The sequence below is a fragment of the Haematobia irritans genome, chromosome 4 (assembly GCF_050003625.1).
Source record: "Haematobia irritans isolate KBUSLIRL chromosome 4, ASM5000362v1, whole genome shotgun sequence".
Taxonomy (NCBI): domain Eukaryota; kingdom Metazoa; phylum Arthropoda; class Insecta; order Diptera; family Muscidae; genus Haematobia; species Haematobia irritans.
Window position 1 is genome coordinate 88,524,854 of NC_134400.1, and position 25,075 is coordinate 88,549,928.

General features: G+C 38.7%; 1 protein-coding gene and 1 long non-coding RNA gene across 2 annotated transcripts; one reads left to right on the top strand and one right to left on the bottom strand.

The window, feature by feature from the left end:
* Positions 1 to 11,477: 11,477 nt before the first annotated feature.
* LOC142236084 (uncharacterized) lies at positions 11,478 to 12,891 on the bottom strand. Its single transcript, XR_012721896.1, has 3 exons — positions 12,686 to 12,891; positions 12,074 to 12,621; positions 11,478 to 12,008 (listed from the first exon to the last, which is right to left on the bottom strand). It is a non-coding gene; the product is annotated as an uncharacterized LOC142236084 (long non-coding RNA).
* A 1,203-nt stretch (positions 12,892 to 14,094) lies between these two features.
* Positions 14,095 to 17,261, top strand: LOC142233677 (nuclear exosome regulator NRDE2). Its single transcript, XM_075304675.1, has one exon. The coding sequence runs from the start codon at positions 14,251 to 14,253 to the stop codon at positions 17,170 to 17,172; it is 2,922 nt and encodes a 973-aa protein (XP_075160790.1). The 5' UTR covers positions 14,095 to 14,250; the 3' UTR covers positions 17,173 to 17,261.
* The last annotated feature ends 7,814 nt before the right edge of the window (positions 17,262 to 25,075 follow it).

Below are 25,075 nucleotides of genomic sequence, written 5' to 3' on the forward strand. Positions count from 1 at the left end.
GACAATAGTTTACCTTCTTTGTGCGATTTCTACTTTTTTTTTTTTTTTACTAATTTCAAAGTATTTTTACGAAAATTTACCTGATTTTAACACGCAATTTACCCGAATTTTTAACGAATTTTAAACTTTTTAACTCGCGTATTTTCCCCGTTTTTTGTGTTTGCTTACGTTTATGTTCTTTTCTATATAATTTTGTGACGTATCACTTACCGGCGATCTTTCAACTGAGTAGATAGAGATGGTAATTTGTTTGTTTACTTTGTTGTGGATGGTGTTGTGGATTTCGATATGTTACCAATGAACGGCTGCGGAGGACCATGGACAGGTGTGTGGGGGGATTGTGACAGATGACAGTGGAGAAGTTTTACAAGAAATCCCCTGTATGAGATGAGTGGACTGTATAAGGTTGTGTGTGTGTGTGTGCTTGGGTTTATTATTTCTCAAAGTAATGAGAAATAATAAACAAAGCGTTTGATGGAGTGAAACCCAACCGGAAAAGGAACAAAAAATAACAAGTGGAGGTTTCAGTTTTCAATGTACAATTAACAATATTTATTTATAAATATGATATAGGGGAAAAGGTAGAGAAGAGAGATCAGCAGAGGAGAAATACAATGCTTACCGTCGGGTAGTTAGAGAAGAAGTGAAAGAAAGTAAGGATTTTAAGGAATGGATAGCTTATTGTACTAAATTTTATGAAGCTACTATTCACAATAGGCGTTATCGATATCAATTCAGCGACTTTTTAGTAATAGCAATTCAAAATAGAGAAATTCATAAAACTCGATAATTACAATATAATCAAATTCATTATTATACAATTCAAATTCATAACAATTCAGGATATACAAGTTATAAAAATTCATAAAAATGTTTGGCAAACTATGAAGTTTGTCCAAATTTATTTAAATAAAAACGATAATGAAGTGCTGAAAACATAGTTATTTCGCTTAAAATTGTGAAAGGTATATTGGTGAACAATTTTTTACTTTCCAAATGGAATAAAGTGATAGTTTTTCAAATATTTTTCCAGACACACTGCCTCCATTGGGAGTAAAAGCACTGGCTGATAGACGCTACAACATGTAACTTCAAGTTGCAAGTTACATGTTGTAGCGTCTATCAGCCTATCAACTTCAATCTGTTATTAATTCATACAAATATGTTAAGTGTGATGTGATAGTCGTATAAATGTTATATTTATGAGAATTTATAAATGTTTAATAAAATTAATAATCATCTAAACAATCGTGTTTTACATGACCACAATGATTCTTTTACAACTATCTTAAAATGCAATTTCTCTGATTGTTTGAAGGAGCTCTTATTGGCGTCTTTCTAAATGTATCCAGATGGGCACCTAATAATTGCACTCATGCGATACTTTTTTGTAGTAACTTGGCGTGGTACAACTTCTCAATAGTGACGGCGCTTTTCCGAGGAGTTTTGGATATCATATACGACTGTTTTCGACGTATTGGGGATTCTCAGAAGCGCCCCTAAATTCAACAAATGTTGGCAGGGTTCGAGTTTAGCCGCTTAAATCGCTAAAGTTAAAACTAAATCAGTAAGAAAAATGCATAAAATTATACACATTTGTTGCAAATTTTATTATAACTTGATGGGGAAAAGCCCAAAGCTAATTTTCACAAAGTTTGTATTCCTTAAAATGGATTATTAAAGAAAAGTAATCGTGAAAAAATGACGTTTTTAGCGGCTAAACTCGAACTTAATACCCACCTTATCTTAATATTCATTTTTTCCGATTGTTTGAAGGGGCTCTTATTGACGTCGTTCTACACCCAGAAAAAAGTGCCTTCGAAACTAGATGAAAAAAATGTTCATCAATTTAGTTTAGCGATTTTATTTCCATTAAGTTAAATTTTTGTGTGAATAATAAAATTTACTTGTTTCAGTAAAAAATCCTTAACTGAAAGCAATTTGGTATAGTTCATTAACTAGAATAAGGCATGGAATTTTACTAGTACTGTTTTCTTCGCTGGGTATAAGAATTTGCTTCTGAATAAGAAAATTTTATTCACTTATAACAAAACATTCACAAAAACAAACAAAAATCGAACTAAAACCAAGTTTCCTCAAATTTAGGCAAATTTCCTTATAAAATGATGATTCTGACTTCCTTTATTATAGAAAGCTTACCATATATACGAATAACACTTGGCATAGAATACTTTAGTTCATTCGTACTAAGAAGTATTCAATCCTTTCCAAACTTAAGGAAACACACTTGTTAGAATATAGAAAATGTTCCTATATTTATTTTATATACCTGCAATCGATACCTGTCATCGATGTAATCGATATGTTTGCGCGTGAGTTGTCTTTTTAGTTGGTATCGTGTTGTTATGGTATACGGAGAGATTGTCCAAAAATAATATAGTACAATAATATAATAGTTAAATAATAAATAAAATATTTGTTATTTTAAATTAGTGAGAAAATTTTTCTTTTTTCAAAATTATTGAACATAAATAAGAAACAATAAGTCTATCAATGTTCGTGATGGTGTATAAAGAACGAAAACACCAACAGAATAACAACCCCTTCATTCGTCTTCATTTTGGAATCTTCAATTATCAGGTAGTATAACATTCATACATGACGCTAACCTTTTGCGAAAAAATTGGTGTATGATTTTTTATATTTGTAGGTATTGAAATTGTAAAATGAGGACAAAATCGTTACGCAGCATCTTATTAAAAGTGAAAGGAACATGAAGAAGAAAACCATTACGTTTTACAGTTGGTAACATTACATGGAAATTGGGACCAAACGCGTATACGACAAGTATTGACGTAGCATTAAAATGCAATTAAAAAGAAACTAAGAGCACGAAATAAATTTCCATAAAGGGGAAAATGTATTTTTTTTTTGTTGCTGCCTAAAATTTAACATTGTTTCATTAAGAAAATTACATTTTTCGTTTAAAAAATAAAAACGAAAAACAACTAAAAGATTACAAACATGTATTAAACTAATCTGGTAAATGCAACATTTGGTATGACGCAAGCCAATCTTCCTCAAATCTAAAATCTTTAGTTCGATCGAGATCAATACAATAAAAACTATCACTTTTTTTTAATAACTATCACTTTTTTTGCGAAATAATAGGCCTGTCAATCTTTTCGTGCGAAAATTTCAGAGTTACATCACTATCCCCAATAAACACAAACGTTTGAAAAATGCTAAATTTCAACAATTTTTCAAACATTTTTTCAAAGGATTAGTGTAATATTCAAGTTGAGAAATTGTTGAGAAAATTGCGTTCTCAACAAAAAACAGACATTACCCCCAACAGTAAAATTCAACACATTAAGGCCGGTACTCTGTTCGGTTTTCGCGTTGAAACTCCATACAAAACCAAAAAATGCGAAAAATTTGCGAAATTTTTTCCATTTGTGATACTTTGTTTTTTCGTGTTGAAAAACTGACGTTTATAGCACGGCGCCATTTGCAATGTGAATTAAGAAATAATTTATTTATTAAAAACTATTTGTGCGGGTTTATAAATCAAACACGGACCATATTTATGTTCCGAAACTATACAAAGGATCAAAGGAATAGCAGATCAATTGCCCAAGGAAAAATAAAATGTTATTTTGTAAAAACAAGCAACAACCACCAACTTAATCCAATATCGCTCCCTGTAAAATAGCGCTCCAAGCTACCTAAAAAAACGCCGCTTTCTATGTGCGAAATAATGGTTTCCATAAAAATTTTTCGCAAGAATGAACATAGTACCGGCCTTTAGCAATAATTTCTCAAGTGTTACCCTCAAATTGAAATGCATCGCTACTCAATAACTTCACAAACAATTTTGGATGCGATTCAAATTAAAAATTAACATCGTTGCAAATACTTTTCAACCAAAATTTGTATGAATGATATACCCACTTCAAATTGAAAGTCAAAGCCAAAATTCTATGAATTTTGTATAATTTATTCATGTTCGTCAAAATAAAATATATAATAACACACTACACTACATAATACACAACAATACCAATTGAAAAATAATAATCTTATAAAACATATCAACATATAAGAACAAAACATTAAATATCTTAAACATTAATTGTAAACACTTTTGCATTGATAATTCGATTTCCTTCCTGTTGGTGCCATAAAACAGCATTAAAATTTATTAATATCCGGGCAATTCGAAATTAGGAACGTGTTGGACCGCGTGTTAGAATAGATTTCCAGCAGAAGGAATTCACAAAATATCCATTTTGAACTGATAATAGGATGTAAATTAAATTGATGTGATGCACATTTTCATCCAGAAGTTGTTGTTTTTAACAATTTTAATTGGTTGCACTTTAAAACGTATCTGGAAACTTTTTCTTGTCGATAAGCCACTCATTTTTCATTGGTCAGCTTCTTAATGTTTGCAAGAATGTAGCATCCAAAGATTTTAGTTTTCTGCAGAGAGATTTAAATTTAGTGACTTCTCTAAAGTGTTGATTTAATTTTTCATATTGACTTACCAATAATTATAAACTATTTGAAGCAATTCCATTTAATTCCCAACATTTTTTCATCGGTCAGCTGTTTAATGTTTTCAAGAACGTAGAATCCATAATTTAAGTTTTCTGCAAAGAGATATATATTGTTACGAATTTGATAATTATAGATATAAGTTTATTTAAATTAGTTTCCGTTAATTTAAAATTCAAAATTGTAACGATAAAATTTCGTTATCACTTGTTGGAATCATCTATTCATTTTCTAGTATTTTCCTGAATTTCTTTTATGTTCTTTTGTTGGCTTACCGAAATGTTAGTTCTTACTCTCTCATAGAATAACAACCCCTTTGCTTTGTTATTTTGCTTTCTCATTTCATCTCATTGTCTATTGTCATTGTTGTTGTAGTAATGCGAGCATATATCTATGTGAGTGTGTATGTGTTTGGCAGCCACCAGACGAATAACTTAATGGTCGTAGATCCTTCTAGCATTGTCTAAGAATGTTCTGGCGTTGCCAGAATATTGTAGTGCTACCAGAATGTTCTCGTATTGCCACACCGTCATATATAAAAGCGCTCGCATGCTGCTAACGAGTCAGTCTTAATTAAAGCGTCAAACGAATAACTTCAGTGTGAACGAATTGTAAAGTGTGAAGTCATAGTAAATAAATTGTAGATTGTCGTTATTTAAAAGAACTGTGTTTTAATTGTCGGGTAATTAAAAACGCCTAAATATAAAAACGTAACAATTGGTGTCGGAAGTGAAATAACGGGAAAAAAATCTACAATGAAGTTTAATGAGCTTCGTGTGGAAGACTTAAAAAAGGAATTGAGCAAACTGGAGCTGCCGACAACAGGCAATAAGGCCCAGCTTCAAAAGCGTCTACTGGAAGAGTTTGAACGGCGTAATATGAACATTGCGACGCATGAGTTTGATTATAAGGAAGACATTGATGAATCAATACTCGTCAATACAAGCAGTGTAGAAACTCCATCTGTGGCTTCGAGTGTTGTGGATTACACATCAATGCTCAATGTTTTGAGCAAAATGATGGAAGCAAATTCTAGAAAAATGGAAGAAAAATTCGACGAAAATTCTAGAAAAATGGAAGAAAATTCTAGAAAATTGCAGAAAGAAAATGCCCTACAAATGGAAGCAAGTTCAAGAAAATTGGAAGAAAAATTCGACGAAAATTCTAGAATTCTCAATGAAAAACTACAACAAATTTCTAAAGGCATGGAAAAACGTGTGGACCATATAGAAAATCTAATTGTGGAATTGGATAAGAAAGTTCTTTCTGTGGATGAGAAAATTATGGTTCATGATGAGAAGTTTCTGCACATCGAGAAAAAAATGTCAGAGCTGGAAATTAAAGGTGGTCCAGTGCGCGTCATTGAGGGCTCAAAAATCAAAACTCCTGTTTTCGATGGCTCAACGTCATTCGATGTCTTCAAATTCCAATTCGAAATGGTTGCTTCTAGAAATTTGTGGAATGACGATGATAAAGCAATTGAACTTCTATTGGCATTAAAGGGCAATGCTGCTGATGTGATACAAAGCATTCCCGCTGCTTCTAGAAATAACTATAATGAAGTAATAGCGGCGCTTCAACGCAAGTATGGTGGAGAGCATAAGCAAGACATCTTTAGAATGGAATTAAGAGGTAGAGTCCAGAAATCAAACGAGACTCTACAAGACTTTGCAACAGAAGTTGAGCGGTTGGTGCTACTGACATACCCAGGAGAGAGTCACCCACTTGTGGACCGCATCAAAATTGAGACCTTTGTGAATGGCATTCGAGACCCAGACATAAAATGTGCAACATATGCGTCACAAAAGGCTACATTCGCAGAAACAGTAACATTTGCACTTGCGCAAGAAACTGCGAGATTGCTGGCACGGCCTCAAATTCACAAAATACGCAGAGTAGAGACCGAGTGTGAAGAATCGAAATCTATCATTGACTCGATGAAAGAGGCAATGAAGCAGGTAATGCAAGAATTGAAACAGGATGCAACTAAATCCCGAATCAAATGCTATAACTGTGATAAGACGGGACATCTAGCTCGAGAATGCAAAGCACGACGCAAACGGTCAAGATCCACATCACCATCTCCATTAAACAATAACCATAAGAAGGTGACCCCACAGTCAAGTGAGTCACCTTTAAACTAAATCGAGCTAGTTCAGCGGGGCAAGAGCTGGCTCCCACAGACGATGGCCCCACCATCTCCATATCAATAGTTCAACAGAAAAATAACAATTTAACTATTGCGGGTGTTGTTAATGGCGACAAGCGTACTTTGACGTTGGATACTGGTGCATCAAAGTCTATCATTAGATCTGATTTAGTAAAAGGAAAAGTTACACCACTGATTGGAGTCAAGCTACGCACGGCTACAGGGGAACCCGCAACCGTATATGGAAAGGTCGCCGTAAAATTAACTATTGCTAACAAATCCGTTACTTATGATTTCATTGTGGCCGATATAATAGACGAAGTTATAATTGGAGCGGATTTCATGATTGCTTTTGGTATCAATCTGGATATGAAGCGTCGTGTAATGACATGGTGCGATGCCGAAATAACTGTAAACGTGGGCTATAGTGAGAATACACCCGTCAGACGTTTGACAACGAGCCAGTCAGAGTCTATACCACCGAATGCCGAAGCAATTATATGGGTTCCTATGAATGGAGATTGTGAAGTCGGCCAATTGTGGGTTGTTGAACCAGCAGAAAACAAAAGCAACAACATCTTGATAGCAAATGCCCTGGTAACAACGAACGAAGAGAGACTAATACCAGTTCGTGTCTTGAACTTGTCTGACAATCACGAGCAAATTGTAAAATTTTCTGACATTGGCAAATGTACACCAGTCGAGGCAATAGTCAATTTGGAAGGCAACTCATCAAAGACACATGGAGCAGTGAGAAAACATCTAGAAGCGTATGTCGAGGCTTGGACACGTCATCTATCGCCGTCAGAGAGAAATAAAGCCAAGCAATTGTTGTGGAAAAACGCATGTGCTTTTGCTTCTGAAAAGGGAAATCAAGGAAGAACATCTGTAGTGAAACATGAAATTAAAACCGCAGAAGAAAGGCCCATAAAACAGGCACCACGAAGTGTTCCCCTGGCAAAAAGAGACGAAGTTCAAAAGCTCATAAAGGAAATGGCGGAGAGTGGAGTGATCGAGCCATCATCAAGTCCTTGGTGTTCCCCAGTTGTGCTGGTCAAAAAGAAAGATGGAAGTACCCGATTCTGCGTGGACTACAGAAAACTGAATGATGTCACCAAAAAGGACAGTTATCCGCTTCCACGCATTGATGACACGTTGGACACACTAGCCGGAACAACGTGGTTTTCTACGCTTGATTTGCAGAGTGGATATTGGCAAGTAGAGATCGCCGAGAAAGACAAGGAAAAGACGGCTTTTGGCGTTAATGGCGGTCTCTGGAAATTCAATGTAATGCCGTTCGGGCTCTGCAACGCTCCGGCTACCTTCGAAAGATTGATGGAGCGGGTACTGAAGGGGTTGCACTGGAAGTCGTGCTTGATATACTTGGACGACATCATAGTGATGGGCAAAACATTTGACGAGCACCTTAAGAACTTGAAAGACGTTATCCAGCAATTGTCAGCCGCTGGTCTACGCCTTAACGCAAAGAAATGCTCCCTTTTCCAGCGGGAAGTTAAATACCTGGGTCATCATGTGACTGCAGAGGGCATATCCACCGATGAAGACAAAATCCAAGCTGTCAGAGATTGGCCACGACCCCGAAATCTCCACGAATTAAGAAGTTTCCTTGGGTTATGTACATATAACCGACGATTCGTCCCAAACTTCACCAGCATCGCCGCTAGTCTCCATAAATTGACGCAAAAAGGTCAGAAGTTCCAGTGGAGCGACGAACAGGAGGATTCATTCCAACACTTAAAAGAACTTTTATGTTCAGCTCCTGTTCTAGCGTATCCTATTCCGGGCGAAAAATTTGTTTTGGATACAGATGCTAGCGCGCATGGTATTGGAGGTGTGCTATCCCAACAGATAGACGGCAAGGAGAAGGTCATCGGATATTTCAGCCGAACGTTGTCCAAGCCCGAAAAGAACTACTGTGTAACGCGACGAGAGCTGCTAGCCGTCATAGAGAGTGTAAAACATTATCATAAATATTTGTATGGACAACACTTCTTGCTCAGGACTGATCACTCAGCTCTACGATGGTTGCTCCAATTCAAGAATCCGGAAGCTCAACTGGCACGTTGGATCGAGAGGCTCCAAAGCTATGATTTCAGTATCGAGCATAGAAAAGGTGGAAAACACGGTAACGCTGACGCCTTGTCACGTCGACCTTGCAGTATAGAATGCAAGCACTGCTCGAAAGCTGAACACAAGGAGGAGATTGTTGATATTCGGCTGTTACACGTCGAATCTGGAGTGGACTGGCCAACAAAACAGCGTAAAGATCCCATTTTGAACAAAATTATTTCGGCAAAGGAAGAGAACAAGAAGCCCAGTAAGAAAGACATCGCAGCCGAAAGTCCACTTATGAAATCATACTGGGCTCAATGGGATAGTTTAGTTCTAGTCAATGGATCCCTGCAACGTAAATGGGAAAGCGAAGATGGCAAGAGCAGCCGAAATTTGATCATCGTTCCAGATTCCAAAATAAGAGATGTTTTGGCGGAGTTCCATAATGGTCCCAGTGGAGGTCATCTGGGAATAACCAAAACCGCCGAGAAAGTGAAGCAACGATTCTACTGGGTTGGATGCCAGAAATCAATTGCTGAATGGGTAGCCAATTGCGAGAAGTGCATGAAGGCGAAAGGTCCAACAAGGAAAAGTCGAGGTCCTATGCAAGAATATAGACCAGGAGCCCCGTTTGAAAGAATAGCAATGGACGTGGCAGGCCCTTTCCCAGTAAGTGATTCTGGAAACCGTTATGTCCTTGTGGTCATGGATTACTTCAGCAAATGGCCGGAGGTGTATGCAATTCCAAACCAAGAAGCAAAAACGATTGTGGATGTTGTCAACAAAAACTGGATATGTCGCTACGGTGTGCCGTCCGAGATTCACTCAGACCAGGGAAGAAATTTTGAATCGGCCATATTCAAAGAGATGTGTGAATCCCTTGGTATCAAGAAAACGAGGACTACACCATTACATCCACAATCCGATGGTATGGTAGAAAGGTTTAATCGCACTCTGGAGGAACATCTTCGAAAAGTAGTGGACAACGGCCAGAGGGACTGGGACGAGCATATACCAAAGTTTTTGCTGTCGTATAGATCTGCCATTCATGATTCCACCTCTCGAACACCGGCCAATGTTCTATTCGGAACTGAGTTGAAGTTGCCTGGTGATCTGATATTCGGTGCTAAACCTAATGAGCTCGCCATGGAAGAAAACAGAAACGACATCCCAAACACTTTCGGTGAAGTTCACGAATCAGTGCGCAACAAAATAAAAATGGTCAGCAACAGAATGAAGGCGAGATACGATCGTGCTGTAAATACTGAAGGCTTCCAAGAAGCAGAATTGGTTCTGCTATTTAACCCGCAACGAAAGAAAGGATTGTGTCCTAAACTGCAAACACAGTGGGAAGGCCCATACAAAGTCATCAAGAAGATCAATGATGTTGTATACCGGATTCAGAAGGACGACAGCCCTAGATCAAAGATGAAAGTTGTACATCTGGAACGATTGGCTCCTTACGGAACAGGTTCTGTGCCTGTTCGGGACGAACAGGCTTAAGCGGGAGGCAGTGTTACGAATTTGATAATTATAGATATAAGTTTATTTAAATTAGTTTCCGTTAATTTAAAATTCAAAATTGTAACGATAAAATTTCGTTATCACTTGTTGGAATCATCTATTCATTTTCTAGTATTTTCCTGAATTTCTTTTATGTTCTTTTGTTGGCTTACCGAAATGTTAGTTCTTACTCTCTCATAGAATAACAACCCCTTTGCTTTGTTATTTTGCTTTCTCATTTCATCTCATTGTCTATTGTCATTGTTGTTGTAGTAATGCGAGCATATATCTATGTGAGTGTGTATGTGTTTGGCAGCCACCAGACGAATAACTTAATGGTCGTAGATCCTTCTAGCATTGTCTAAGAATGTTCTGGCGTTGCCAGAATATTGTAGTGCTACCAGAATGTTCTCGTATTGCCACACCGTCATATATAAAAGCGCTCGCATGCTGCTAACGAGTCAGTCTTAATTAAAGCGTCAAACGAATAACTTCAGTGTGAACGAATTGTAAAGTGTGAAGTCATAGTAAATAAATTGTAGATTGTCGTTATTTAAAAGAACTGTGTTTTAATTGTCGGGTAATTAAAAACGCCTAAATATAAAAACGTAACAATATTTAGTGACTTCCTTAATGTTTTATTTCATTTTTTATTTTCACTTACCTAGTATTATAAACTATTTGGAGTAAATTCAGTTATTTGTCTAAAATTTTCCACGTTTTTTATTTCTTCCAATTGACCACGAACTTCGTTGCACAAATAAGTATTGAAAACCACATGGTTTTTTCGTTGCATTTTAGGGTAGTGTTTTGTCAAAGTTTCCTCATATTATCTTCAACACCTTTTCAAAGATTTCGTCAACATTTTGGCAAATTGAAAGTAGTTCGCAAACTTTTTGAAGATCCCAATAAACACAAACGTTTGAAAAATGCTAAATTTCAACAATTTTTCAAACATTTTGTCAAAGGATTAGGGTAATATTCAAGTTGAGAAATTGTTGAGAAAATCGCGTTCTCAACAAAAAACAGACATTACCCTCAACAGTGAAATTCAACACATTAGCAATAATATCTCAAGTGTTATCCTCAAATTGAAATGCATCGCTACTCAATAATTTGTCAAACAATTTTCGATGCGAGTCAAATTCAAAATTAACATCGTTGCAAATACTTTTCAACCTAAATTTGTATGAATGATATCCCCACTTCAAATTGAAAGTCAAAGCCAAAATTCTATGAATTTTGTATAATTTATTCATTTTCATCAAAATAAAATATATAATAATACACTACACTACATAATACACTACAATACCAATTGATAAATAATAATCTTATTAAACATATCAACAAATAAGAACAAAATAAAAACAAACAACAAAACTTTAAATATCTTAAACACTTTTGCATTGATAATTCGTTTTCCTTCCTTTTGGTGTCATAAAACAGCATTAAAATTTATTAACATGCGGGTAATTTGAAATTAGGAACGTACTGGACCGCGTGTTAGAATTGATTTCCAGCAGAAGGAATTCACAAAATATCCATTTTAAACTGATAATAGCATATGAATTAAACTGACGATGTGCTGCACATTTTCATCCAGAAGTTTTTTGATTTCAACAATTTGTTGTTTTTAACAATTTTAATTGGTTACACTTGTAATGTTTCTGGAAACTTTTTATTGTCGAGAAGCCACTCATTTTTCATTGGTCAGCTTCTTAATGTTTGCAAGAATGTAGCATCCAAAGATTTTAGTTTTCTGCAAAGAGATTTAAATTTAGTGTCTTCTCTAAAGTGTTGATTTAATTTTTCATATTGGCGTACCAATTATTATAAACTATTTGAAACAGTTCCAGTTAATTGTCCACCATTTTTTTCACCGGTCAGCTTATTAATGTTTTCAAGAACGTACCCTGCCAACATTTTTTGAATTTGGGGGCGCTTCTGAGAATCCCCAGTACGTCGAAAACAATCATATACGATATCAAAAACTCGTCGGAAAAGCGCCGTCACTATTGAGAAGTTGTACCACGCCAAGTTACTACAAAAAGGTTTCGAATGAGTGCAATTATTAGGTGCCTTTATAGATCAATTTAGAACGACGCCAATAAGAGACCCTCCAAACAATCAGAAAAAGCACATTTTAAGATAGTGGTAAAGGAATCATTGTGGTCGAGTAAAACACGTTTGTTTAGATATTTATTAATTTGATTAATCATTTACAAATTCTTAAAAATATAACATTTATACCACTATCACATCACATTTAACATAATTTTTTGCATTAATGATGATGTAGAGTTACAAGTAGCGAGTTAAATGTTGCAGCGTCTATCAGCCAGTGTTTTTTCTTTCCGATGGAGGCAGCGTGTCTGTAAAATATTTGAAAAACAATCACTTTATTCCATTTGGAAAATCAAAAATTGTTCACCACACCTTTCACAATTTTAAGCGTAAAATCTGTTTTCAGAACTTTATTTTCGTTTTTATTTAAATAAAATATAACAAGCTGGTTACGCTTGGCGTTTCACAAAAAATAAAATGGCTTTTGTAAAAGTAGTGATGGCAAAATACATGTATGAAGTACATTTTGTACTTTATGATACGCTGCCCCCCATCACAGTAGGATGGTTGTAGTGACATTTACGAGTCTGTGGTAGCGATGAAGGCCGGTATGCACCTCTAGCGAAAAATTTCATTCCCATAAGAAATGCATTGCTATTTATGCTAACGAAATTTTCGGTAGCGTTCAATTTCGTAAGCTGGTACGCACCTCTAACGAAAATAACAGGGTTGTCAAAAGCATATTTTGGCAGCAAACATTTAATTTATTACAATCATAGTGTTCGTAAAAGTTTTAAAAGGTCTGTAAATAATAAACAATTTATTTGAGGAATATTTGGAACATATATTAACAATTTTTAAAAGCGATTAGCTGGTTTAAAATTTGTGTACACAGCCCTGTTTTTTAGTTATAGACTTAAATAAATTTTTGCTACCGAAAATTTCGCTAGAGGTGCATACCGGCCTTGAAGATGAAATGGAACTTTGAAATGCTGGCAGGGTAGAATCCATAATTTTAGTTTTCTGCAAAGAGATATACATTTAGTGACTTCCTTAAAGTTTTATTTCATTTTTTATTTTCACTTACCTATTTTTATAAACTATTTGGTTATTTGTCTAAAATTTTCCATTTTTTTTATTTCTTGCAATTGACCACGAACTTCGTTGCACAAATAAGTATTGAAAACCACATGGTTTTTTCGTTGCATTTTAGGGTAGTGTTTTGTCAAAGTTTTCTCATATTATCTTCAACACCTTTTCAAAGATTTCGTCAACATTTTGGCAAATGGGAAGTAATTCGCCAACAATTTGAAGATGTATTGAAGATGAGCTATTTCAAGTCAAGTTGAATTTATGTTGAAAATTATATTTACCCTCAAACTGAAAAATTGTTGCATTTGAAAAACGCTCATCCTGTGTTTATTGGGATGTAATGAATATGAGCTGTTTCAAGTCAAGTTGTATTTATGTTGAAAATTACATTTACCCTCAAACTGTGAAAGTTGTTGCATTTGAAAAACGCTCATCATGTGGTTATTGGGTCTGTTCGAAAAAACTCAAAACAAAAGGTTTGCAGTTATTCTTGAAGTGTAACAGTTTTTCGTGCGAAAACGTGATCTAAGTACTAGAATTAAGAAATGAATGACAGCAACCCAAATCTTTATGTGTGGGCAGTAAATGGCTTTAACTCAAATAATTCTCAAATTCTATGATTACCATTAATTTTTTGATTTTTTTATTCTGGCAACACTGTTTCGCCACAATGCGCCGCAATGTTAAATATAGATAGTGGATTTGGTTGAATTGTTTATTTATAAAATAATATTCGTAATAATCGCTATTTTGAGTCGCCAGTTGAGGCATTTGTACGCGCAGTATTTATTTTTGTCCTAAATATGTTCAGTTTTTGTGTGACCGCTGCCATATGGTAAACAATTATGTCTTTATTTCCTGCCTACAATCAAAGTAGCAATGAATGTCAACAAAGCCATGAAGATTCCTCACAATGGTTGGAGAACGCCAGTTTCCCCGTTGAAGCTATTCAGGTAGCTCCGGTTACCCGCTCAAAGAAGGAAGAATTGGATTCTGACATTCATACTAGCTCTAGTAGTAGCGACAACGACGAAAACACGTCCTCCTCTCAAGAAAGTCAGAAAAGATTGAAGCTTAGTGATAAAAAACGAAAGAGAAAGAATACACCTGAGAAAAAGCCTCCATCACCGCTTCTAGATTTTTCTGGTAATGAAGATTTTTATGTAGACAAAACCCGTGCAAAGCAATATCATGCCGTTAAAACTCTTCATAAACCAGCATGTCCAAAATATCGCAAACATTATGGAATTTTAGGGCGTAACTATTCCTCCCGTTCTGATGGAAACAAAACTAAGCGTTATTATCGCTACAATCGTTTCGGACCCGATGAAGAACAGAGTAGGGATCAGAAATGTTACCCCTTAACAGAAAATGAATACACTGAACTCATGGGAGAACTCAATCGGAAGACAATGGAAAATTGTAGAGAGACTAAAAACTGGTTAGATCTCATAGCCTTGCAAGATCGTAATCCCTATAAGTGGTCAAAGCTCAGAGTTGCTGAAAAGAAAATAGATTACATAGAGAAAGCTCTAAACTTTCATCCTTCCAATGACGATTTATACAGAGTGTATATAGCAACCATTACCCAATGCTATACATCGCACGATGTCAGCAAAATGTTGGATACTTATCTATCTAAGGACCCATACAACTTGAGTTTGTGGCAGGCCCAAATTATGTGTACTCAAGGAACAATGGCAAGATGTACAGTACCCGATGTTTTGCGGATCTACGAACGATGTATGAAGAAAATCTTTAACACCCAGAAGCCAGCGACTGCCTCATGTGACCAAGTAAACGACTCGATAATGATGCATCTTTTCTATACCTTATCATTGTTTTTGCGACAAGCTGGGCTCTATGAACAATTTTTTGCCCTAATTAAGTTGGCTCTGGAGTTAAATGTTCCAGCGAATACTGCAATATTGGAGGACTTACAACCACGACCTCAAGACGAACAAATATTGGTAGAATACGAAGAGTTAATCCTACAATCGGGTTTACCCATGAATGAGATTTGGTTGAGAATCGAAAAACTCCGACAGGGCTACTTTTTCTTGCCATTTCCTGGTGACAGTGCAAAGTGCAGTGACCCCCAACGAATCGTTTTCAACGAAGATGTCTGTCACTACGTTTACCCTATGAAATCCAAAGAGAACTCATTCAAACTGCTTCTCATAATAGTGAAGTTGCTTAAATTGCCTCTTATACATACGCACTGTATGGCCGTTCAGATGCAAGGCGACACAGATGCCATTGAGGACTTACTGGTGTTGTATTTAAATCCAAATTATAATTGGTCCAGCGATCACATGGAATTCTTTGCAAGTCTCTATGAGTTTTCAAAGGAAATGGCATCCAGTCCAACATATTTGAATCACTGCATAGGACACGAAATATATTCCAATTGCCTGCAAAAATTTTTGATAAATTGTTCAAAAGCATATGAGCAAATTGACGAAAGGAAACGCATAGCTTTTCTTATTTTATGGTGCCGCTTCCAACGACTTCTTCTACTAGTGGAGAAGATGAATAAGAAATTTAATGCGGAATTTGCTAAAAATGGCAAAAAACTCTTTAAAGCTCTCCTCAAACACCCTATCAATCGCAATTGTTTGACATTGTATGTGGAATTTGCTCGTTACGACCATGAAGCTGGAACCTCATTGGATGCATTGGAAAATGTATTTCAAAATCTATTTGAAGCCTATAACCAAGATCAAAATTTGAGATCAGAACTGGCCTATGCCTATCTAACATTTGCCGAATTACTTCTTAAGAGTCAAGACAATGAACGTGTAAGTCAGATAATTTCAGCGTATGCACTGGACTGTAATATAAGCAAGGACATTTCCAATGCACGTAAATTAGTGGCCCTAAACGTCATAAAAGAAAATGTTGAACGTTTGGTAAATATTGAAGAAAATGTACATATCATGTTGTTGGAGCAATACATAATACCGGACGATACATTAAGTCATATAAAACTCTATTGCTTACTGCTCTTTGCATTGAAGCAGAAGCAACAAGCATTAGAATGCATACAAAAACTGTTAACGCGTTTCAATACTGTCGGAAATGAAAGACATCAATATCTACGAGAACAATTGTACGAAACTTACATAAGTCTGATGCAGCTTCCCGGTGGCAATAGTTACATTTCATACTCCTTGGTACAACAGACTATTGAAAAGGCTTTAAGAGATTATCCCGAAAATTTATTTTTACTCCAAAAATGGGGTTCCCAAGCCTCGCTACCTTGGTATAAATTGCGCAAAGGCTATACCACCATAGGTACATCCATTAAGTGTGTAATTTTCCTGATTTCTTTGGCCCGTTGCAGATTTCTGCATAATATAATGTCAGAGTCTAAAGTCAATGATTTAAATAAATTAGTGAATTGTACCGATCTCCATCACCATGAAATGCTGGTTCGACAAAGAATTTTAAATCTATTTAAAATGTTGATTATATCAAACACTTCTTCAACCTCGCCAGAAATTCAACCGCTTCAATCAATACGTCGTAACTCATTATTTTGGCGGTGTTATTTGCGCTGTTTATCGGATCAGAGTTGTTCTTTTGATTTAAGTAAACAATGTTTGTTAACCGCTTTAGATGAGTGTCCTTGGAGTAAAGCTCTTTATTTGGATGGTGCTACATATGTACCCCAAGAACTATCCCATCTGCAAGATCTAATTATCGAAAAGCAATTGCGAATATATGCCCTGCCTGAAGAATTGGAAATTTTAAGGCAACGATAGTTTTAAAAGATCAATGTTGTACATAGTATTTTGTCGATTAATAAAAAGAAATATTAAAAGAATAAAAAAAATATATATATGCCACTGAATGGAATACTTCAACATAATATTATATTATATCGAACAAATCTTAATTACTATGGTCTGAGAAAAAAATCGTACCCTTAGAAGCAGATATAGGTCAAAGACAATCTGTATCCGATTATATCAAAATTATAGAAAAATATAACGTAAATTGATTAAAACGAAACTTGACCATTTTACGCGAATTGGTCGATTATTATCAACGCCAAAAGTCGATTTTAATGAACGCGAAAATTATTTTGGAAAGTCAATAGGGACTTTTTCCCGATCTTTATATCAATAAAATTAAATTTTAGATTCTTATACAGATAACGTCATCTAGAAGCAGATATAGGTCAAAGACAATCTGTATCCGATTATATCAAAATTATAGAAAAATATAACGTAAATTGATTAAAACGAAACTTAACCATTTTACGCGAATTGGTTGTTGTTGTTGTTGTAACAGTTTATTGTGATCTCATCCATTTCATGTTATGCGCTTGGTACATCAGCTTGTTGGCAGATCAAGGAACTCTGCAACTAAGATGGGGTGTGTCCAGAGTGATCTGGTGGTAAGTCGGGTTGGTTTGGCTGGGCAAGAGAAAAGATGACGCGTGTCGTGTGGCCCTTGGTTGCAAATTGGACAAACGTCAGCTACGCTGCTATCAATCACCGAAAAGTAGGAATTGAGGCGGCTGCACTTGCCTGATCTTAATTGGGCCAAAACTACCCTAGTCTGCCGTGGGAGGTCTCTTTCCTCCGGTGCTATGGGCGGTGGTCGGACTCCAAGAACAGGATTAACCTTGTAGCTTCTCACCGCTTCAGCTACAGTATCCTCATGAATCCTGTTCAAACCTGCCTGGTACGCTGCTTGATCTAGAGGCTCTCTTTTATAGCGCTGGATCTCGCGCTCTAGATTATGTATATCAACCCTTACGTTCCTGGGTGGTGGTTGTGTATCCATAAGATGGTGGTTTGGATGATTACTGCGATAACAACCCAGGAGATACTGCTTTGACAACATGTAGTTGTGTCTTCGCACAGGGATGATCTTTGTCTCCACATAAAGGTGATCCAGGGGTGTGCTGCGGAGACACCCAGTCGCAGTTCTAAGAGCAGCGTTCTGGCAGGTTTGTATGTTATTCCACTGCGTATCACTGGTCTGCGGTGTCCACACTGGCGCTGCATAGTTTACCACTGACCGGCCAATTGCCTTATAAGTAGTTAGCAAGGTTTCTTTGTCCGCACCCCAAGTACTGCCGGCTAGTGACTTGAGGACCTTGTTTCTACCACGGAGCTTATTACAAATTGCAGTGGCATGGGCAGATGACCTAAAAAGGCTGTCGAATGTGACCCCAAGAATCTTGGGGTAATTTGTGATCGGAATTATTACTCTATCGACTCTGATATTCAACTGCCTGCGCACTTCTGCCGTCCATGTAGTAAATAGTGTGGCTGAGGATTTGGTGGGGGATATCCTCAAGTTTCTCGCAGTGAAATAACTGGTAAGATTAGCTATGTAGACGTTCAACCGATCGCAAATGTCATCAACATTGGGCCCAGATGCCAAGATTGTACAGTCATCCGCATATGATACAATCTCGGCGCCGTCAGGAGGGGGTGGAATCGAGGACATGTAGAGGTTAAACAGTGCCGGAGATATCACCCCACCTTGGGGAACTCCCTGTTTAACTCTACGCGGTCTTGACTTTCTGTCCCTGAATTCCACGTACGACTGGCGTCCACACATATAATTCAGCACCCAACGCTTCGCTCCTGCCGGTAGGGACGTATTCTCGATGTCCTCAAATAATGTGGCATGGTTGACCGTATCGAATGCTTTCGATAGGTCAAGCGCCACGAGGACCGGCCTGGGCTGGTTAAGTCCCTTATTAATATGTGTCGAAATGGCATGTAAGGCTGTTGTCGTACTATGTACCTTACGGAATCCATGTTGATGGTGGGCAGCTGGAAAATTCTCCACAAGGCTGGGGAGGAGTAATGCCTCAAGTGTCTTGGCTACTGGCGAAAGAAGGGATATCGGTCTGTACGATTCACCTTTGCTCGAATCTTTGCCCGGTTTCAGTAGTGGAATCACCCTTCCCATTTTCCAGACATCGGGTATAATGTGTGATTCCAAAGACAAATTGAGAAGTCTGGTCAGGTACTCAACTCCCAGTATTCCCAGATGCTTCAGCATTAGCATTGAAATTCCATCAGGGCCCAGCGCCTTAGATGTTTTCGCGCTGTTGATGACATTGGTAACTTCGGCTGCAGTAAATTGTGGTGTGTCATCGGCTCGGAGACCACGTACACGACGGGTGGCTCTCCTTTTCGCTCTATCACTCTCGGGATGCTCGATAAACTGTCGGTTGTTGTTGTTGTTGTAGCCCCTGTGGAAAAAGTATAGAAAAGACAAAACAAACAAAGGATAAACGATTACAAACAAATACAGGGATTAGACATTTCAAGCATCCACATCCAGTTCAAGGAAGCGTGCTGCCTCAACTGGATGTGTCCAAAGCGAAGCAGGTGTCAGATCTGTCGGTCTAGCAGGACATTCGAAGAGGTGCCTCGTGATATGAGGCGAATGTCCACAATTCGGGCAAACATCCTGAATTGCCGGGTTCAATATGGAGAGGTAACTGTTTAGGTACCTAGAGATCCCCGATCTTAGCTGGGACAGCACCGACCTGGTTTCTCTAGGAAGCCGCCTCTCATCTTCGTTGATCGGTGGTGGCCTACCTCCCAGTACAACACTGCACTGGTAGGAGTTGATCGCATCTTGAACCGCTGCCGTGTGCACTGCACTCAATGCCGTCCTTATTCCCCCATCACTGTCATCGCCGATCACATGTTCTATTGACTGTAAGTCCTTCCTAAAATCAAACCGAATGGGTCTACCCCTCTCGGTCGTTGCCCTCCTTGAGGTGGCGTGGTTCGGGTGGTTTACACTTCTACACTTTATCAGGTGCTGTTGGGTGAGGAGGGTACAGTGTTGCCTCACCGATAGCATTTTGGACTCATGATGCAGATGCTGTTCCGGGGTCTTGGAGTGACACCCGGTCGCAATCCGCAGCGCAGTATTTTGCACCGTCTGGAGATTTCTCCATTGGGTATCGCTAATACTGGGAGTCCAAACAGGGGCTGCATAATCGATAAGGGGACGACCAATAGACTCGTAGGTCTTTTGTATCGTCTCTTTATCTTTCCCCCAGGTGCTACCAGCCAATGCCTTCAGGATCTTGTTTCTGCTCCCAACCTTCTTAGCTACCACTTCCGCATGTTTACCAAAGAGGAACAGGCTATCAAACGTCACACCAAGAACCTTGGGGTTCCTGGAAGTGGGGATACTCTGGCCACGAATGTGGATATCGAGTTCCATGTTCACCTCTTTAGTCCACGATGTGAAGATGGTCGCTGTAGATTTGGGGGCAGAAAGTTTCAGATTCCTGTCGACAAAGAAATCCCTAAGTGTAGGTAAGTAGTCATTTATCCTCACCTCAAGCTCCCTTATGTCTCTACCTGTGGTCACTATGGAACAATCGTCCGCATAGGTTATCAGGTGGACATCTGGTGGTGGTTGGGGAGCTCCAGCCACGTAAAAATTGAAGAGGAGGGGGGACAATACACCGCCTTGAGGTACGCCCTGTTTGTTCCTCCTGGGCGTTGATCTTCTTCCTCTAAATTCCACATAGGACTGTCTGCCAGCCATGTAGTTCGCCAACCATCTCTTGAGATTATTGGGAAGGTGGTTCCCATAATGTCTCCCAAGAGCGTGGTGTGGTTCACCGTATCGAACGCCTTAGACAAGTCCAGTGCTACGAGGATCGAACGTTTATGCGGCCTCTTACTGTTTAGTCCCTCTGCAATGTTGGCTGTTAATTCGCACAAAGCAGTGGTTGTACTCCTGCCCGAGCGGAAACCATGCTGATGTTCTGCCAACATTAGATGTTCTGAAAAGCAGGGCAGTAAAATAGCCTCCAGAATCTTCGTTACGGGGGACAAAAGAGTAATTGGTCGATACGAGTCTCCTAGGTGTGCCTGTTTCCCTGGTTTCAGAACAGGAACAACCTTCCCTATTTCCCAGATGTCCGGTATTTCAAGGGTGTTGAGACAGATATTGAAGATATGGGTCAGATATCTAACACCATTCTCTCCAATATGTTTCAACATCCTCGTAGCCAAACCATCTGGGCCAATCGCTGTGGAGCTCTTGGCGGCCCTTATCGCCCGGAGAACATTCTCCCGACTGATGACCATAGGTGGGTTGTCCTGTCTGAGGGCACGGAAGACTCGCCTTTGCTTTCTACTTGCACGATCGACTGATTGGGGGTGCTCGACAAATTGTCTGCAGAAAGCATTCGCTGCACCTGTGTCGTCTTTTGGAGTTTGCCCCCCAAACGATATGGAAATGTTATCCGTACGTTTGGGGTTCGAGAGGTTCCTGATCGTAGACCAAAGCCGTAGACTGTCGGTTGAAGTATTTGGCGCACCTCTTCGGATCAGTCACAGTCACGTCGCCAAATGTGACTGAAATCCCATCATCCCTTGTGGAGGGGTTCGAGAGGGCTCTAACTGTTGACCACAATTTACCAGTCCCTGTGCCTAAGTTACATTGCTTCAGGTGCTCTAACCAAGTGTTCCGCTTGTGCTCGTCGACTATCTTACTAATCTCTAGATTTAGTTCTCTGATTCTAGGATCAGCAGGGTTAGCACGACGGCGTTCATCACGCTCGTCTGCGAGTCCCGCCGCTTCGGCTGGGAAGTTGGGCCTCACCTGGGCAATTCGACCAGCGGGTATGAAGCGAGCGGCTGCTGCGTTGATGATGTCCCGGAACTCCCTCTGGGCAACATGAACATGTGAGGGGGACGGGAGCTCACTGAAGCGGCGATCGGTGTATTCTCTGAAGCCTTCCCAGTTGGCTTTCTTTTGATTAATAAACGTCCGGCGTTCAGAGGTTATGAAATCGGAGGGTCGGTTGATGGTGAGAATTATGGGGAGGTGGTCCGAACCCAATGAAATGACGGGTTGCCAGGAGACGTCATTTATCAGACCAGGCGATGCTAACGATAAATCTGGCGAACTGCTGCAGTCACCCATAATTCTCGTGGGGGCCTCTTCGTTCACCGTGCAAAATGTGGAGTCGTCTATCTGCTCTGCCAAAGCTATGCCCCTCTGGTCATTACCCAGGAGAGAATGCCAAAGTTCATGGTGGGCATTAAAATCTCCTAGAACCAATCGGTTATGCCCGCTCAACAACCACTCAATGTTTGGGCTATAACCAGGAGCACAGCTACCAACCGGCGGTATGTACACATTGTATAGCTCTATCTCGGCAGCCCCACACTTAACTGCTACCCCCATACATTCCATGTACGGGTCATTAGTGTCTAGCACAAGCGTGGTAGGTCTATACTGCACGGAACGGTGTAATATGAAAGCCAGGCCACCACCTCCATTTCTTGTGCGATCCTTCCGTAGGACATTGTACCCATCACAATGTCGTAGGCTGCAGGTGGGATTCAGCTTTGTTTCCTGGATCGCCGCGACCCTTATCCTTTTCCGATTCATAAAGTCTACGATCTCATTAATCTTACCACGGAGCCCGTTGCAATTAAATTGCAAAAATGATGCACTCTCCGGAACTGGTACAACAATATTCGGTGTAAGATGCTGCGGCGGAGAATATTGTTGTGCGGGAGAAGTCGGTGGGGTCACATAATCAGATGACCCACTGCTGCTGTCATTGGCACAGCATCCTGCCACGAAGTCAGTTTGACTATACTCCCGCAGCGATGTTAGGCCGGAGCAGTTCCGGAAGTGCACCCATTCCATGCACCGGTTACACCTCACCGAAACCGAGCGATGGTGAATTCGATTTCGGCAGACGGCACAGTACCATGGTCCGGGGTTTTCCTCTATCCCGGCTCGGACCAAAAGCAGGCGGAGAAGGCTCCCCGGGATGCACCTTCTCCAACACGAAAAAACGGACGAGACAACACGTACACTGAGGTGGCAGCCGCTGGCCGATGGCTGGTATCCATCGGGTCAATCCGGTGCGTAGAACCCGCCGCCGTGGGATTGGTCGATTATTATCAACGCCAAAAGTCGATTTTAATGAACGCGAAAATTATTTTGGAAAGTCAATAGGGACTTTTTCCCGATCTTTATATCAATAAAATTAAATTTTAGATTCTTATACAGATAACGTCATCTACGATGTATGGTGTGGTTAATGATATACAGTAGAATGATATACTATAGTGAACTTCCATAAAATGAACCACGTTCTATGGAAAACACATCGAAACTACTTAAATGCCAAATTATTTTAAGTAAATATTGAAAAAAAAAAATATTTTGAATACAATAATTTTGTTGCATGTAAACAATTTAACCCAAAGTAAGCTTTATTATTTTAAATAAAAAAGGTAACCACAACTCATTACATTTAGAAGTATATGCACATCCAAATTTACATCGTTCCTAAAGCAGGGTGCTAAGTTAGAGTTTAGCCGCTAAAATCAAAACTAAATCTGCAAAAACAGAATACAATTATATCTTCTTATTGCTAATTTTATTATAACTTGATGGTTAATGATTCAATGTAAAAATCAAAAATGTTTATTTTCGGTGAAATGAGTTTATTAACCGTAGGTTAGGTTAGGTTATGTGGCAGCCCGATCTATCAGGCTCACTTAGCCTATTCAGTCCATTGTGATACCACAGTGGTGAATTTCTCTCTTATCACTGAGTGCTGCCCGATTCCATGTTAAGCTCAATGACAAGGGACCTCCTTTTTATAGCCGAGTCCGAACGGCGTTCCACATCCCAGTGAAACCACTTAGAGAAGCTTTGAAACTCTCAGAAATGTCACCAGCATTACTGAAGTGGGATAATCCACCGCTGGAAAACTTTTTGGTGTTCGGCAGGAATCGAACCCACGACCTTGTGTATGCAGCAAGGCGGGCATGCTAACCATTGCACCACGGTGGGTCCCTTATTAACCGTAAAAAATGGCCAATTCAGGGTGACAATGCCAACTAAATACTGGCCTTAATGGACAAAATTTCGTTATAAACGGCACTATGCATTGTATCTTTTATTATTTTCATAACGTTTAACATATACTGACAAACAAAACAAAAACAATGCACTGGAAAAAATATTGTGAGGCCAGAAAATTTGTTTCTTAAAATACGAATGCGAGTCTTGCTTAACATAGAAGACACAACGTTTTTTACCTTGTCTAATGCGCTTTACAGATTATCAGTTTTCCGGTCGACAGTGCTCGTGTCCCATAAATTGTGCACATTATAAGTTAAGTCCGAAGGAATAATCGATACTGCTGCATGTTTATGGGATCGATAACACATTTACCGATTATGTAGTCATCGCCGACAAGTCGTATCGATCCGACACACTGTAAGATTCTTTACAAACCCCGACATTCCGTCCGGAATAACTAATAGTCTGTAAAGCGCATAAGAGTTAATAAAGTTGTTTTGTCTTTACAGTTAAGTGATTCAACTTAAAAATAGGTATCTTTACATGAAAGACAATTTTGTGGGACAAAGATCAACTTGGCTTTAATAAGTCTAAAAAACTCTTCAAAATTAATGAAATGGTCTTTAAATTTCTTGACTTTTGGTGTCTAACAAAGCTAAACAGCATTAAAAAATAAGAGATGTCTTTAGATATTTTATTTTAAAGACGTCTTTACTTGAAGTCGTGCCTGAATTTGGAAATTTAAGTTATTGTTAAAACGGTTTCAAAGGACTCTGGGTAGCACATGAACAAAAGGTCGAAAAGTATTGTAAAGACAACAACGAA